The sequence below is a fragment of the Strigops habroptila genome, chromosome 1 (assembly GCF_004027225.2).
Source record: "Strigops habroptila isolate Jane chromosome 1, bStrHab1.2.pri, whole genome shotgun sequence".
Taxonomy (NCBI): domain Eukaryota; kingdom Metazoa; phylum Chordata; class Aves; order Psittaciformes; family Psittacidae; genus Strigops; species Strigops habroptila.
Window position 1 is genome coordinate 62544231 of NC_044277.2, and position 17455 is coordinate 62561685.

General features: G+C 36.3%; 1 protein-coding gene across 1 annotated transcript in view; it reads left to right on the plus strand.

Moving 5' to 3' along the window:
* The window catches only part of LOC115602733 (dynein heavy chain 5, axonemal-like), a 155875-nt gene that overhangs the window by 73067 nt on the left and 65353 nt on the right, over positions 1-17455 (plus strand). The window contains exons 49-58 of the mRNA XM_030474161.2: positions 4284-4373; positions 4470-4706; positions 5235-5402; positions 8382-8588; positions 9565-9894; positions 11224-11430; positions 11518-11760; positions 12603-12757; positions 14979-15643; positions 16907-17187. Of these exons, the coding sequence (XP_030330021.1) occupies positions 4284-4373; positions 4470-4706; positions 5235-5402; positions 8382-8588; positions 9565-9894; positions 11224-11430; positions 11518-11760; positions 12603-12757; positions 14979-15643; positions 16907-17187 (2583 nt within the window). The remainder of the gene's footprint in view (positions 1-4283; positions 4374-4469; positions 4707-5234; positions 5403-8381; positions 8589-9564; positions 9895-11223; positions 11431-11517; positions 11761-12602; positions 12758-14978; positions 15644-16906; positions 17188-17455) is intronic.

A 17455-nucleotide genomic window follows, 5' to 3' on the forward strand; every position in this document is an offset into this window, starting at 1 on the left:
ATGAATGAGTGAAAATATGAGATGAATAATTTGGATGCTTTTTTTTGTCTGCATAGGTTAGTTGGCAATGAATTGTTAAATCTGTGATTATTTTATAATGCATGTTGGCAAAACACAGATATTCTCTTTGCTTGTAATTATTACTGCAATTTTAATTCTTTTTAGGGTACATTAAGGGAGTGGGTAAACTTCCTTGTTTGTTTTAAATGTAAAAAGTAAATTCAGAAAGAATTTAAGCTAGATTCACTCTGGTGGAACCTTAGATATTTTGGCTGCATTTGGTCCATTAAATATTTTTAAAATATTTTAATTTAGGGTAGTTCTGTGCTCTGTGGTAGTCTGAAGCTCAGTATAGGTGAGTATGGGTGACTATAATGGTCTCTTCTGATTTTACAATCCATTATTCTGTTCTAAGGGAGATTTTTGAGATTGCATCTCTTTGATACATTCTCTGACTACATTGTGTTCAATCAATAGATCCAAAGGAAGAATTCTAAATGTTTTTCCCCTCCATTAGCACACTGAATCATTAAGAAGGTTTCATTAATATTATGGATGGTTGTACTCAGTAGTGGGTCAAAAAGCATAATCTCAGTAGTATACTTTTTTCAATTCCATTGAAATTCTCATTTTCAATTTGGAATTTTTAAAAGAAAGTTATTGCTTTGCAGTCTTTCAGCATTATCTTCTGATTTCCCCAACATCTGTGGAACAATGCAACTTCCTTATATAATTTGCTTTCCCATTGGTTCGCTCCTGACAGTTGACTTGTATAATTGGTGTTGGATTCATAGGGATTTTTTCCTGTAACGTTTTTTCATTGCTATTGAGTTTTAAAAATTCAGTTTTTACTGAACTTTGAGTGACATTTCAGAAAGTTTATTTATAAATCATGATAAAAGCAATGATGAATATAGTTTTGGAATACCTTGAATGTTAACAAATGTCTTTTTACAGATACGTTTCATTTCAGTGCCCATTTACTTTAAAACCAATGTTTAAGAAGCTATTCATTTTGTTGTACCTCCAAAACATAATGATACGACATAGTATTTACTGCAGCAGCAAGAGAAACAATTCTGATAATGAATTTTAAAATGTGCTTCTAAAGTAATGTATATGTGGGTCAATTCACTGCTTTTTTGCCACAACTCTGTTTATATTTTATGCTACAACTTGCTCTGAAAACATAATAGCAACATTTAAAATACCCAAGCCTGAAGCAATAGCAATAAAGTCCAGAAAAATGTGTATTTTATTAGACTGAGAGATGAAAATGCAGTGAAATATGAAGTTAGTTCTGTGCTGATGGCTGCATTTGCAACTATCAAAATGTAAATGAAAGCTGTCACGCTGTCAGTTTTCTTTCACTTTTAATGTGCTATCTTTGCTTCTCAAATAATAGAAGCGATAACAGTGATTTTACAGATGAGGGTTACACTACTTGTGTATTCAGACAGCTCTTTTTACAGTTATTATTTTCCTCCACATAAAAAAAAAAAAAGGAAAAAAAAAAAAAGGATGAATTCTAAAAGAAAATTTGTGAAAGAAGAGGAATCAACAGTAGTCAAACCCCGAATACAGATCGTGGTGAATTTGATGCTAGTATTAAGAAAAGCATGGATGTAAGCAGCTTACAAATATCTGGTCTTTAGAAGAAAATAAAGATTAGGCTATAGATGGAACTATATTAACTAAGGACAATCAGTAAGTGTACTTATAGACACCTTTTGAAATCAATCTAAATTCAACCAAAGTAGATGTAAGGCAACTGCTATAGCAATTACAATCTGCTTACAAGAAATACTCATCATTTTTGCTAATAAAAAGTATTTGTCACTGAAAGCTTGCATATTGGATAAAATCATTATTACTGAAGGTACAGCAAGTAGCAGTAATGTAGGGGGAAGCACCGGAGAACAGCATTTGTGAATCAGTGGAGAGAATCTACTTATTCTTTCCATGTATGTTATAAATTCCAATGCAAGTCATTAGTTTTTATATGAAAGACAGGAGGTAGTCCAGAAGACAAGGATAAATAAAAAAAACCAAAACAAACCACCACACCACCACCCAAGACAACCCCCAAAAGCAACCTTATTTTGAATTAAGACTATCTTTGAGTCCTTTCTATTTCCACAGGAGTTTTTCAAAACAGTGAGTGAAGGGTTGCATTTTTGCCTTCTCTTTCCCAGTTCTTTCTTCTCAGCAGTGTTTTGTGGTTAGGAGTAATTTCAAGTAAACTCCCACCCTCATATGAAGTCTCCACTCTCTTAAATTTAGAAGATCTACTGCCAATTTCTTGTCTATGAATGATGCTGCTACCTGTAAGCAACAGAATTGCTTAGATGATGGAAGTAATTATCTGAGAGTTTCAAAGAACAAAATAATTGAAACAATTACCTGAGTGGTGTTACTTAGCTTGTCTGCAAAGTGTGAAGCTCAAACCACTGATGGATGTTATGTGAGCAACAAAAGTTTCAGCATGTCTATATATTGTTTAAAATGGGGAAAAAAAAAAAAATCTAGTAAGTTTTAAATCACACTCACTTTCCTGGATCCCTTCTTCACCTATTCTGGAGACTTCAGGGAAGTCCTAAAACTAGCAGAGCAGAAGTCAAGTGTGACTTATTCTTCTCTCCAAGTTAAATTACACCCTAATCTTATTTGGGTAAAGGCTGCTATTGACTCTGGAGCATAATGTTGAATATAGAATCCAAAGAGTTTCTTACCTTTAATATTTAAATGCTGATGTTCAGATTAATTTTACAAATATTAATAACTTTGCATTTAATTGTTCTCGTGCTTGTCTACACCTTTTGAGTATGCTACCGACTTCTAGTCCTAAAGAGCATTCTACAGTCCAGTGAGTTCCACAGTGACTATACACTGTGCAAAGGTCTTTTCTCATATGGCTTTTTACCACCTGACATCTCCTTGTAAGGGATAGCAAATTCCTGATTGAAGTTCTTCAAAATTTATCATAGAATGGTTTGGGTTGGAAGGGACCTTAAAGTTCATCCAGTTCCAACCCCCTTGTCATGGGCACAGACACCTTGCACTAGATCAGGTTGCTTAAAGCCCCCCCGTCCAACCTGGCCTTGAACACTGCCAGGGATGGGGCATCCACAACTTTTCCAGGCAACCTGTGCCAGTGTCTCACCACCCTCATAATGAAGAACTTCCTCCTCATATCTAACCTATATCTACCCTCTTTCATGGGATATGTGATACTAAATTCAAGAATAGCGAAGTGCAGATTAGGAATATGTTTTTGTTATGGCCCAACTAGTTTCTCCAGACCCCCAGTCCAAACAAAATACCCTAATAAGTACTTACTGTTAATTGCTATCTTGATTTTACATCCTTCTTCAGCCATGTATTCTTTTAAAAATAGTAGTAATAATTAATTACAGTAATAATAAATATTTACCATAATAATAAAGTATTACCATATATGGACCTGATTTTTTTTTTTAATAAATTCAAAGAACAAGAATTACACGAACCTCACTGGAATCGTAAGTACCGTAAAAATCATTCTGGTGAAAATTTGGCTCTTGAAATACAGACTACTTTGACTCATGAAATACCTTTATTCTGTGTCAAATCAATTATTAAACAATTTGTAGCGCCCTGTGAGACCTCTAGTCCATTTTACAGATGAAGGAACTGAATCTCAGAGAGATTTAGGTCCAAATTTTAAAGGTCTTTAGGCTTGAATCTCCCAGACTGCTTGTAGTGCCTCACTTCTACCCATTCCTCGTGGTACCCGCAACCCTCTCAGTCACTTGAGCACCGTGTGCACTGTTGGGGGCAAACCAGGCATTTTAGAGGTAAAGCCACAAAAAAAACCCCACCCACGCACAAGTGAAAGCGCTATTGCTAGTCAACAAGAAATAACAAAAAAAGGAATGTTTTCTAAGCCTCCCTTCTCTTATGCATGCTCACATTCAGACGGTCTTCTTTCTCAGACCACATACCCATGAGCCCTAGTCTAGATTAAGAGGCTAACGTGAGTTTTTTCTCATAATGTGTATCTGCGTTGCATGTGTTACCCATTACTCTAGTAAGGTGGAACTCAGGAGAATGGGTTATTGTTAGCAAAATTTCATGCTCTAAGTCTGAATATTTATAATCCCAGAAATGGGGGGAAATGTTTGGAATAAATTTTAGAATATAATTGAAATTAAGAAATTGGCCTCATCTAAGAATAAATCATCCCCTTGAAAGTGGTAAAAAGATTCTTTGAATTGTGGGTTGTTTTTTTTCTTCTTTTCCAGGATGTGATAGATTTTGTTTTCTCTGCTGTGACACCAAAAATGCCAATTTTAGAATGTATGTACATCAAACAAGCTATTGACCTCCTACAGGTAGATATGACATTCAGTTTTTTTCTCTCTCATGCTGTTACTTGTTTTGGGAGGTTGTTAGGAGGGCAGTAGCTACATATTTCATCTGCTTTGCAGGGTTTATTGTCCGACCGAGATGAGAAGCAGCTCAGTGAGGAACATATTGCTCGCTTGTTCACTTTTGCTGTAATGTGGTCAGCCGGAGCTCTTCTGGAACCAGATGACAGGCTGAAAATGGAGCTGTTCCTACAGAAGCACTCTGCAGTGAAAGAACTTCCTGCTGTGAATGGAGAAGAAAGCATGTTTGAATTTGGTATTAATGCCTGTGGCCAGTGGGAGCACTGGGCAAAGAAGGTTTGTATGCTGCAACATGCTAAGCTTTCTTAATGAGTACACAAGAAAGATGTATTTGGTAAGAGGCATATTATTTTATTATTTAAAACACTACATAATTTGGTTGGGAAGATTAACCCTACCAAATGCTCAAGACTTTATCTTTTGAGAGATTTATTTTTCTTTTTTTCATAAATATTTTTGGTGGGGAATAGGAGCATGCATTTGAGATAGCTTTGGAAGCAATACAGAAGTGATCTTAGCTTTGTCTAGTGTCTATAGCCCAACTGTTTAAGAACTCCCAGCAAGTAAAAGTTTTCTTCACATAACGGAGAATAGTAGAGTGAAAATATCCTGTTAGTCTAACATGCTTTTAGAAAAGCTTGGTCAGGTACTGACTGATTGATTATAAATGGGTGCTTGGCCTTCAGGAAGAAAATTTTTGCTAATGTACGTTTTATGAAGTACATTTGGTTTTGTGTTCTGATGCAAAGTGATTGTGTGGGCAGGTAGAAAGTCTCAAACTTTTTCTGTGTCTTTCATATGCAGGTCCCTGAATATATTTACCCTAAAGATTCAGTACCAGAATATACTTCCCTTCTAGTTCCAAATGTAGACAGTGTCCGAACAGACTTTCTAATGCAGACTATCATGAGGCAAGGAAAAGCTGTTCTACTAATTGGAGAACAGGGAACAGCAAAAACAGTTATGATCAAGGTAGGTGGAATGGAAAAACATGTAATAGCTTTGTATGAGAGAACTGCAAGAATTGGCATTGGCTAAAATGTTAAATTGAAGTGCAAGAGTAATTTGTTTTTTCTTCACATTACATACTAGCATTCTTACTGAGGTACTTTGCCACATGGCCTACAAGCAAAAAACCATAAGTATCTATACTTTAGTATAAAGGGTTCTTTTACACTTTGCTAACCATGGCCACAAGGTCATGTGATAAATGCTCTTTGATATACTTTCTTTTGAGAAGTCAAACTGGAGGTTTTGCTAAGAAAATATTGATCTTTCCCTATACTTTGTCAGCGATGCCATGTGTGAACTGGTCTTTTGTGTGCCCTTCTTGCACAGACATTCTTCTCAAGCCAAACTGAAAAGAAATTAAGAACTTCCTTCTTTACTCAAGCTGATTTTTCCGAGGATTAATTTAGTGTTTGTTATCTGTTCTCTTAATTTCTTCACTGGAAATGGCATATTGTTCTTTTTGTAGAAGAAAGTAACAGGATTGCTATTAAACTAACAAATACACGGTTTCCATATTCTAAAATGGTGCAGGTTAATCATATGACACTTAAAAAAATAATAACTTAATACAGAAGAGCCACTAATTGAAAGGCTGAACAAATGCAGGTGTTGTACCAAACCTGGCACCCCTTATTTGAAAAAATGCAAGTGTAATGGTCTTCAGTATGGTGTCTGTGATTTCCCGGAGACTCTTTGATCGTGAGAGGTAGCTAGATAAAACTGATCTACTGTTGGGATGGTGAATTTGCTATACAAGCATCTGTACCTCCATGGAAGATTTGTAGGGGTCTTGAAGCTGAAAATAACTGAAAAACACTGGCCTAAATTGACCTTTGGCTTTCTTAAAATCTGGAGCCATTTTGAGTCCTCTGGCCATGTTCTTTCTAAGCCACGACATCAAGCAAGTTGTACCAATGCCAGCAGCCATTAATACTACTTTTTCAGCATAGCTGTTGATGCCAGCATGCATGCCGGTGTAATGTCAACTTCTGTTCTTGGCACCAGCTGGAGAACTATTTTAGCAGAGTGAAGAGGCGGGGTCTGGGTGGTGGTCTTGATATTCTGCATACTGGATTTTGGCCAGATACTGGCAACCTGCAGCCTTCAGCTGCCATTCCTGTCCCTAAAAATAATTGGAGCTGATTCTTGGGAGTTGCTTACCCCATGTCTATTCTATAGAGCAGAGTATGTTCTTTACACAAGGCATCATAACGCCAGCAGACATTTGACCTCATTTAAGATTAGGATTGAAAGTTAGTTGCCTTCACAATCATTCCCCTTCCTCTTTCACCTTCTATAGAATTTTATTTTACCACATGTTGTGGAAAAGAAATTTCCAGATATAACCAGCTGGTTTGGTGAAAAAGTAAAAAACTTTTAATACAGAATACCTCGGGTTGTAATCTGAATTAATCTGAAGTAATTTTCATCATTGAGTCAGGCATCAGTATATGTCAAAATAAAGAACTTATAATGGAGTGTTATTTAAGACCTTTCCTCTGTACTATTATTTCATGAATTGCAAAAAATCAATAATTTAATGTGAAACTGTTATGGTAGAGTTGAAATTCCTCTGACAGTTCAAGTAACAAAAATAATCTCGTTAAATAACCTCTTCTTTTTCAAAGATGGTTCTCACTTATGTACTGTGGAATATTATTGTTACCATGTAAAGATTCTGAAATGCCATCATGAATAAAACACGAGTGTGTTTTTTGAATGGTTGCGTATTCATAGTTGTGGTGGGTTGACCTTGACCAGCTGCAAGACCTTCACCCAGCCGCTGTCAACCCATCAGCTGTCAAGAGTACTCACCAAGTACAGGACTGCTGCATGTACATTGCATGTGTAGACTGTTGTTTATGTGATGTCTGAGAAAAACCTGTCTCTGAAGGGCACCTTTTCTTAAACTGAGATCATTGTACCAACATTGTATCAACAAAATTAACAGTTTAACAATATTAATCAAAATATTTTGAGGGAGCTTAGCTGTGTCTTCCTTTCTGTTGCCATGCGAAGTATATATCTGACTAGAGTGGTTCTTAGAGCACTTAATCAGCAATTATATAGGTTTATTTTTATGAGGTACCAAAATAGGAACATTTCTAGTCAACCCTGTTATGAAGATAAGAATTTAAATTATATTTATTTTTCTAATACATTGTAGAAGAACCAAATCTTTAAAAAGACATCATGTTGGAAATTTGGAATTTCTAATGCTATTTTCATGTCTTAGGTCTTTTGCTAAGCAAAACATTTCCCATTTTTATTATATACGCCTTGTTGTAACTCCAGGGTTACATCTTTTTCTTTCTGGTGCTATTGTGAAACCTCACTAAATGCAAAAAGTGGAACTTTGTTTCTTTAGGGCATCCTCAGCAGCTGTGGGAATTGTATGCATTCATAAAGCCCAAGGATTCCTTTCTTTATTAAGAGAGGATAACTGTCAGTAAACACGATGTAGCTGGGTTTAATTTTACACTACCATTCCTGTACGCTGCTTTTCTTTTAAGATATGGCTGTAGTGTAAATGTGAAAAAGGACTTGTTTTTTCATTTGTTCCTTGCAGACTGCTGTAATAGATCATCACTAACAGCTTGAATTTAGAAAAACTCTGACAATTGCTAATGCAAAGTTTGTTTGCATGTTGAGTTGTCACATGTCTACTTCCTGTAACACTTAGCGAAGTCTGTTAAAAGCTTGTAAATTTTAATACTTAGAAACTTTACGCAAAAGATTAACTGAGAGTTTGTTTGAATTTCAGGTCAGAGATGGCATATTTATCTTAAATAAGCTGCTTTTTGACATTTTGAAGCTAATAGCAGGACAGATTTTGTAGATGGCTGTTTTTTGCAGGGCTGCTGAGCATCTGTGTCTCCTATTGGCTGAATTAATCTGGAGTTACTGGTGCACTTTACTTAAAATGGGTTTATCTTGCAGGATTACACAAGCAAGTATGATCCTGATGTTCACTTGACCAAATGCCTAAACTTTTCTTCTGCAACTCTGCCAAATATGTTCCAAAGGAGCATACAAAGTTACATAGATAAAAGGATGGGCACCACATACGGTCCTCCGGCAGGGAAGAAAATGACTATCTTTATTGATGACATCAACATGCCTGTGATTAATGAATGGGGTGATCAGGTAAAAGGAAAATGTTAACATTTGGGAATTGGTAGTTTTACCATTGCTGCTGATGGAAATACTGATCTGTGGGCTGCAAAAATAGGAAAATTTATGGAAAAGGTATCATAATATGGACTGGAGCAAATATGTCTACTAAAAGCAATTTCCCTAAGCCAGTTTTTGCCAAGAGTAATAAACTGTCAGTCCCAAGAGATTAGGGTAAGCAGCAAGCCACTTGGTGCAATCATTGTAGCTTTTAGGCCTTTTATTTTGGTTACTTACAGATCTTGCAGGATTTCCAAACTAGCTGTGCTGAGAAGCAATCTGGGAAAGGAAACATGCAAATCTAAGAAGCAATCAAAGACTCTTTCCTTCTTCCATCTACTCTGGACTTTAAAGTACAGTTATTATTTGGTGAAAACTAAGATCACAATTGACATCCAAGACTAGCGAGATGTCTTGATGAATGAATATTTATAGTCCTATGATCTGAAAATCTGACTTAAATTCAAAAAAATTACTGCTGAGAAAAAGTAATTTTCCTGTTCCCAATATAGGTCTGTAATCCTGTTCTCTCACTGCCTCTGTACAAGTGACTGTGCTTTGTGCTAAACTAACCATTCTTTGTCACTAAGTGCCTATGTCAATCTGAATATATAGTCTGGCTCAAAACTTTAAAGTGCTGAATTTTCTTAGATTGATATTATGGAAATCCAGTTGCCTGCCTGACCTTATGCCCACAAGTACTTAACTCATGAAGCTTGCATGCAGCCTACCCACTGGATAAGAGTGCTTGGTACAATGCTGCATGTCTTTATAAATTGCTGAAATGTTGACCAAAACACCTGAAATTAAGAAAAACAAGAGATGTCTTTCCTTCTGTCAAATTTATTATATTTGAAATTTCCTCTTTCACTTTTTTTTTTTAAGTTTTTAAGTTGAAGCCCTGAAATACTTAACTGCTCCATTTCTTCTTCTTTTTGGCGATAACTAGATCACCAATGAGATTGTAAGACAGCTGATGGAACAGAAAGGTTTCTACAATTTGGAGAAGCCAGGAGAATTCACAAATGTGGTTGACATCCAGTTTGTAGCTGCTATGATTCACCCTGGGGGAGGTCGGAACGATATCCCACAGCGTCTTAAACGCCAGTTCACCATCTACAACTGCACATTGCCTTCCAGTTCTTCTATTGACAAAATATTTCAAACAATAGCTGAAGGTTATTTCTGTGAACAACGAGGTTTCCCTGCAGAAATATGTAAACTGGCTTCAGCTTTAGTTTCTACCACTCGAAAGGTTTGGCAAACAACAAAAGCAAAGGTAAAAATGTGTCTGTTAACCCTTTGAAACATCTGTACCATGACAAAGTAACAAGACCCAGGTCTTCGGTACTGTCATGTGTGCTCATACTTCATATTTTGAAGCTGTGGCCTGGATGTACAACTGCTGGCTGATGGCTCTGTTCTGAATTTGTTGCTATCAGCACCTAGCTGTCTAAAACATAATTATATGCAGTGCCTTCTACAGCTAATATAAGAATTACATTACATGAGTATAATGAGGATAGCTGATACGAAGATTTAGAGGTCTTCTGGTTGAGAAAATGTCAAAGACATAAGAAGCATAAATTAAAATTAGATAGGAATTTTCTGTAAAGGTGTTTGGGATTGTGATAAACTTTAAAGATCTGAATTAAAGAAGTCAAATTTGGTATAGAGGGAATCAGTTCAAAACAAATGAAATCTGTTATTTTGCAAATTCTAAATACTTGCTTCTTCCATTTCAAACAGAACAGATTGTACAAATATTTAACTGCAATTCCTAAGCAAATGTTGCTTTGACATAGAAAATAAAATCTATGCGTAGAATGAAATTTGAAAAGTTAAGAGTAAAATTAAAGCCAAATATAAATTTTTTTCCAAATTTGATATTCTAATGAAAAAGAAAAAAGTGGAGGGGAGTAGTGGAAAGATAGGATAGGCAGGGATTTGCTAAATTATACTTTCTAGTCCAGAAAATGTTGGTCAGAATTTTCCACATAACTCAACTGTAGACATAAACTTGGCTTGCATTGAGAAATAGAGTTCTAATGAAACTATTGATCAGCATATTCAACATAAATGGTGTTTATTACCACTAATCAACTGCCTTTAGAGAAAATGTAGCTTTTGCTGAGTTTTTCAAATTTTCTTTTCACATTTTTCTGCTCTTTTCGCTTTTCCTCACCTACTTTTCCTTTTCCTCATAATCTTTTCATCATATGTTCTTGGAAAGGACAAAAGAGAGTGACAGAAATTATCTGGAAGAAAGGGCAGGAGCAACACTGCAGGTTAAGCAATGCTGACATTTTTACTGTGGCCTTCAATGCCATCATTAACTTACCTGTCTTGGCTACCCTTCAGTGCCTGTTTCTGGGACTTGAAAGATTCAAAGAAACTCAAGTGAAATCTGTGTGAAGTTAAAAAGCTGGCCATTGCTACTGTTGTTTCTTCATTTTCACTGCTACCTCTTAAATGCCAAGCATGTATTTCTGCTTTAACGCAATATTGATTTTGAAGTTTGTGAAAAATTCCATATTCATTTAATACTATATGGAAAATATTTTTATTTAATAGCTAGTTGAATATATCTTATGACATTATTTTGTAGATGTTACCAACTCCGGCTAAATTTCATTACATCTTCAATTTACGAGACCTCAGTCGCATTTGGCAAGGAGTACTTACAGTTACTTCTGAAGTCTGCCAGAGCATCAGTGTTTTGGTAGCCTTGTTCCAGCATGAATGCAGACGTGTTATTGCAGACAGGTTCATCAGCCAAAGTGATAAAGACTGGTTTGAAGATAGCATGAGAAAGGTAGGCAAATAGTGTTCCAGTATATGCCACAGAAAGAGGCCAACGAAGTGTTTCATTACTAAAGCAATCCTTAATGTATTTTTATAGATTGCTTCTGCAGAACATGGTCAGAATCTATTCGAAGATAATTCCACAGAATTATACTTTGTGGATTTCTTGCGTGATGTCCCAGAAGCTACTGGAGATGAACCTGATGATGTGGAGTTGAAGGCTCCTAAAATTTACGAGCCTATCCCATCCTTGGATTATTTGGCTGAAAGATTACAGATGTTCATGCAACAGTACAATGAAACCATCAGAGGATCAAAGATGGATTTAGTATTTTTCAAGGTATTAGTGCCTGTAATTATACTAATACAGAAAGTGCCTGGTCTTTTGCACTTCCTGATACATGGATCTTGTACGTTTCTCTCAAATTATTTTGGAGGTAGCTCAGAATGCATACCCCTGTATCCAAGCCTTACAAATAAACTCTATAAAGCCATGCTACTGTCTCCCGGCTGCCTTCGCTACCACAAATTATTCCATCTCTTTGCAGTTCCCCATCTTTTCTTTCTCCTGCTTTGAATAATGCAAAACACAACTCATTTGTTTCTACAGTGCACACTGTGAATGTCATCTTGCATCTTTTGAGTTACCTCCTTCTCAAAGGTCTGTTGATGCATAATGCTTTCTTCAGCTTTAGACTTTAGACTGGGTAGTTTGATAGGTTTTTAGGGCATTTCAGATTAATTCTTGCTCTAAGATAAATACAGCAGTAGAATAAGAAATATCTATAATGTACTTGTATTTTACTTTTGGCAGTCTACGTGGAGAGCCTGTAAATATCTCAGCTAAAAGGTTGGTGGAGAGTATTAATCCACATCCTTTCTATTCTTCCTCCTGTCCCCTTAAGAGACATGCCCTCAGCTCTGCTGAGTACAAAGACTGCATATGACATTTCTTCGTATGAGCTTGATACAAGAGCATTTCTCTTGGGCTAGCTCAGCTGCCCACTGAAGTCAGAGGGAAATCTCTTGTTGATTTTGATGAGTACAGGATGCAAGTCTTTGGCATAGTCTCCAGAGAAATCATCTAGCTGCTGAGACACAGTTGCCTGGTGATGCGCTTCTGGTTGAATATACATTATATTATTTTTACATCTTTTCACCTCTTTTTCTCTCAATACACAGGATGCAATCATCCATTTGATTAAAATATCACGGATTATTCGTACTCCACAAGGAAATGCATTGTTGGTGGGTGTGGGTGGATCTGGAAAACAGAGTCTGACCAGATTAGCATCATACATTGCTGGATATGAGAGTTTTCAGATTACTTTAACAAGGTAACACAATGCAGTGTATGTAGACATTTGCTTCTTAATTTGCCATAGAAATGAATGTCTCACAATCAACTTCAGTGCAAACCTGACAAATACTTTATCTCTCATAGTAAACTACATTTTTGACCAAAGGCATCTCTGCAAGCACACAGTCTATAGATGACAGATCCTGGCTCTTTGTTTTGCTGCCTTTATGTTACTGACAAGAAATCTGTCTTTCCTTCAGCATTTGAGTCTGCAATGCACATGTGTGAAATCCCTCTAAAATGCCACGTTGTACTAAAGATAACATGGAATAATCTGCTGCTATATTCTGCATAGTGGGCAAATGCTGATGGCCAGGGCAAATAGTAACTTTTTCTATAGATGTTTATGTACCCAGATCGTATTATTAATTACAACTGCTGTCAATGACTTAATAGTTCATAGTGCTGGAATTTAGTAATTTGTAGAAATTGGCAGTGACTATAACTACTGCCTTCCATCTGTTTCTTTTTTGACATAGGGTTTACAGGAGTAAGCCCCGAGGACTGGCATTGTGTATTTCGTTCTGCAAACTACTCAACACACAGAGAAATCTTCCATAGAGAGATATATCAGGTCTTTGAACAACGTTATGAGGTTTCTGATGAAAGGAAAGGGAAAGACATATCACAGCCCCTTCCTGTGTCTCAGAGGCAGAAAGAAGAAACAGTGAGAACAAAAAAAGAGGGAAAGAAGAACGTGCAGAGTCACACAATAGAGTCCCTAGACGTGCAAGATTCAAAATGCATTAATAAGGCAAATAAATATTTCAGTCACTTAGGAAAGCTTCGTTTGCAGAAGCTAACTGGAAGCAAGCTAAAAGCAGGTAGCTGGAAGTGTGTATTTACAAAGTGGATAGTTACAATTTGTAACTTGCCACAGGAGGCTGTGGAGGAAGACAATATCAGCAGGTTCATAAATGGATACTGAGAGGACAAGATGGACATACCTTCTAACATTCCTTATGAAATAGCTGTGAATATGGAGGGGGGAAGAAAGAAATGAGCAGTGAAGAGTGGAAAACATGAGTTGGCTCATGTTTTCTCTCTAAGTAGCATTTCCCATTGCTGGTGTTAAGAGTATTGAGCTAGATAGACTGCTCTTCTGACTCAGTAGAGAAATTCATATGTTCTTATTGGAATGCCATACATCACTGTAATAACTTTATCTGACACATGCAAACTGAAGAGTTAGATTGTTTTACGAGTTCTGCACTGCTTTCATTAGGGGTATTTAGAAAACAGTGGTAAGATGGAGCTGGAAAAAGAGAACTGGGAGTCTTTCTGTATGGCATATTTAATAGAAAAATAGAGTATTGTTTTCAGATACTGAAGAATGGGTCATGCAGATATTACTCATGACTTTGAAGAGACTCTTGGAATTAAGAAACTGATTTTAAAGAGGTTCTTAATTTCACCTTTAATTGGCTAAGAATGTAATGGACAAAATCTGCCATTTTATTAACCTTACATTACTTCATTTTATATTTCATAATCTGAAATCTGTAGTTGAATTTGTGTGGACTTCATCTGAATCTTACTTTTGTGCACCAGCTATAAGAAGCATAATGAAAGAACCAGTCATGGTCTTCATTTGCAGCAGAGTTGATCAGACTCAGTGGTAATGTTCAAGCATCATTTCTGGGGCTTGATTTCCGTTAAACCAAATAACACAATAAGAGCCGCAGTTACGTTTTTCTCTTGTTTCTTAATGATTTCCTTTAACCTGCTCTCAATACCTTCAAAAGATAGTCCAGCTGTATTTATGTAATGGTTACAGGTTTTAGAACCTAGTTGACAACTTAATCCAGCTGTATTAACCTACAGCTAATTAGAATTCTTATTAGAACCTTCTAATTCTTATTAGAACCTAAAGTTCTAATAAGGAATTTACATCTGCAAACTGTAGGGATGCAAAACAGCATCATAATTACCATAGACATAATATTGCTACTACCATCTTTTTTTCCAGCACATTGTTCTGTTGATTTCACCTCTTTTCCCATGATTTATGGTACTGATCATTCACTTCGGGAAAATGTCTAAGGAAAAAAACCTAAAAAAATTAAACCAGTAGATACGGTATTGATTTCTTATTTAGATTTTTTTCTAGCCTGAAGAAAGCTAAGCCAGGTGATAGATATCTCCTAAAATGGTCTGTAATTTTTGTTCTCTCTTTTTTTAATCTTTCTCTATCCTAGGACATATGCCACCAGCAACCTTTTGGATGATCTGAAAATCTTGTACCGCACTGCTGGGCAAAAAGGAAAAGGCATTGTCTTTATATTCACAGACAATGAAATCAGAGATGAATCTTTTCTTGAGTACATGAACAATGTTCTGGCTTCAGGTGAAGTCTCAAATCTTTTTGCACGAGATGAAATAGGTGAAATCACGCAAGATCTGATACCAGCAATGAAGAAAGAGTACCCAAGGCGTACTCCCACTGGTGAAAATCTTTATAATTACTTTCTTGCTCGAGTTCGTTATAACCTGCATGTGGTTCTTTGTTTTTCCCCTGTGGGGGAAAAATTCAGAACTCGTGCGCTCAAATTTCCAGGTCTGATTTCAGGCTGTACCATGGACTGGTTCCAGCGCTGGCCTGAAGATGCTCTTATAGCAGTTGCACAGCATTTTTTAGTTTCCTACCATATTGAGTGCACAGCTGAGGTGAAACAAAGTGTTGTTAACACCATGGGAACATTTCAAGATATTGTAGCTGAAAAATGTGTTGAGTACTTTGAGCGATATAGGCGACGAACATTTGTGACTCCAAAATCTTACCTGTCCTTCATTGGAGGCTACAAAGCTATTTACAAAGAGAAATTCACCAGTGTTGGAAGTTTGTCTGAACGCATGAGAACAGGTACTGTAAAATCTGTTTGATTTTTGTTGTTTGTTTGTTTTTAAAAAGATAAGAAAAATCTGAGTAAAAGAATGTAAAACTATGGATTTAAATTGGGAGCTCACTTTCCTTTGGAAGCAGACTTTTTTACCTGTATCGTGTGTGATTACAAAATATGCAGAGGTTTTGTTTCAATGAAATTTATGAATGTTTCAGATTACAGGTGAGTTTTGGCAATAGTTTTAGTTAGCAGTTAAAATACCTGAAACTCTTGCTTTGGTACATATGCATGCCAAGGAACTACTGAGGTCCTATTTTTCACATTTAAACATGCTCAGTGTAAATCTGAGGGAAGGTAAGTGAATGTTCAGATTCAGTCCCTCTGAAGAATCTTTTAAAGAAACAGTTGTATGCCAAATGTAAAGTTCCCAAAGTATTGCACCACACAAGGTCATACACAGTAAACAATTAAACAGTTTCCAATACTGAATGGTGTTTGGAAGTGAATGTAAACTTAAATTGCTTCTTTTCCCGCTGTTGCCAATTGCAGAACTGAGCTATGTACACAAATCTCCATAGGCAGGGGGTGACTGGGTGCCTGGAAGGAACATACCTGCTTGTTTTTTTTCTGAGGATTAGAAAGATTTACATGATGTATTTACATTTAGATGCATTGTTTTATATAAAAGAATTTTTATACTAATAAGTTTTCTAGATGATTTTTCGCATTGTTTGATAAAAATGTTGGAGAATTGCATTGTTCAAGAATCTTTAGTTTCTTTTATACTCATCTCATCTGGACCTTCATGTAACGTTGAATTTAGAAGCTCAGCCTCGTCTGCTTGTGTCTTCGTTTGCATTGCTGAGGATGCCAGGTTCTTCCTCTTTGTTTTGTACAGAGACTACAGTCTAAAACTTCTTATGGTCTTATGGATTTCTGAAATTTCATATATAATTTGTAAGAATGCTATTCACAATACTAATGTTTTCCAATATGTGTGTTTAATATTTAGCGTTCCTCTCATGTATATAAGAAAATAGACAAGCAAGTGATCAAGTGACAGATTCTGAAGACTTTTACACACTAAAAAAAAAAAAAAAAAAAGAAAAATTAAATAGCAAATGGATATTACCCCAGTTTAATTTTGGTGTTCAACAAATGGGATCACTCAGTGGGGTTCCTAAATATGAGTCTGAGTGACTTATGTTATGTATCCAGATTGCTTCACTGAGGTTTCACTCAATATGTCTTCCTGTTGCTAAAATGGAATTTGTTCAACACAGGTCTTGCAAAACTGATGGAAGCTGAGGTGTCAGTAAATCAGCTCTCCAAAGAGTTGGTGATGAAGGAGAAAGATTTGGCTGTAGCTTCAAAAAGAGCTGATGAAGTTTTATTGGAAGTAACTATGAAAGCCCAAGCTGCTGAAAAGGTGAAAATGCAGGTGCAAAAGGTAAAAGACAAAGCTCAGGCCATTGTGGATGACATTGCCATAGATAAAGCAGCAGCAGAAGAGAAGCTTGAGGCTGCAAGACCTGCATTGGAAGAAGCTGAGGCAGCCCTGCAGGTCAGAATCAAAGATATTGTGAGCATGCATGTAGTTAATGATTGCTATTTGTAGTAGTATGGCTTATGCTTCTAACTTGAAAAAAAAAAATTTTAAAAGAAATAGCACTGGCCTGTTAATCGTGTAGGAAGAAAAGTTAAAACTGAGGCAGTGGAGAGGTAAGATAGGCAGTACATCCTCTACTGTCCGGTAACAAAGCAGTCAGTTGAGCGGCACTACCTTTAACAACTTTCTGCAGTCTTGCTTCTGAATGACCCACAAAACTGCA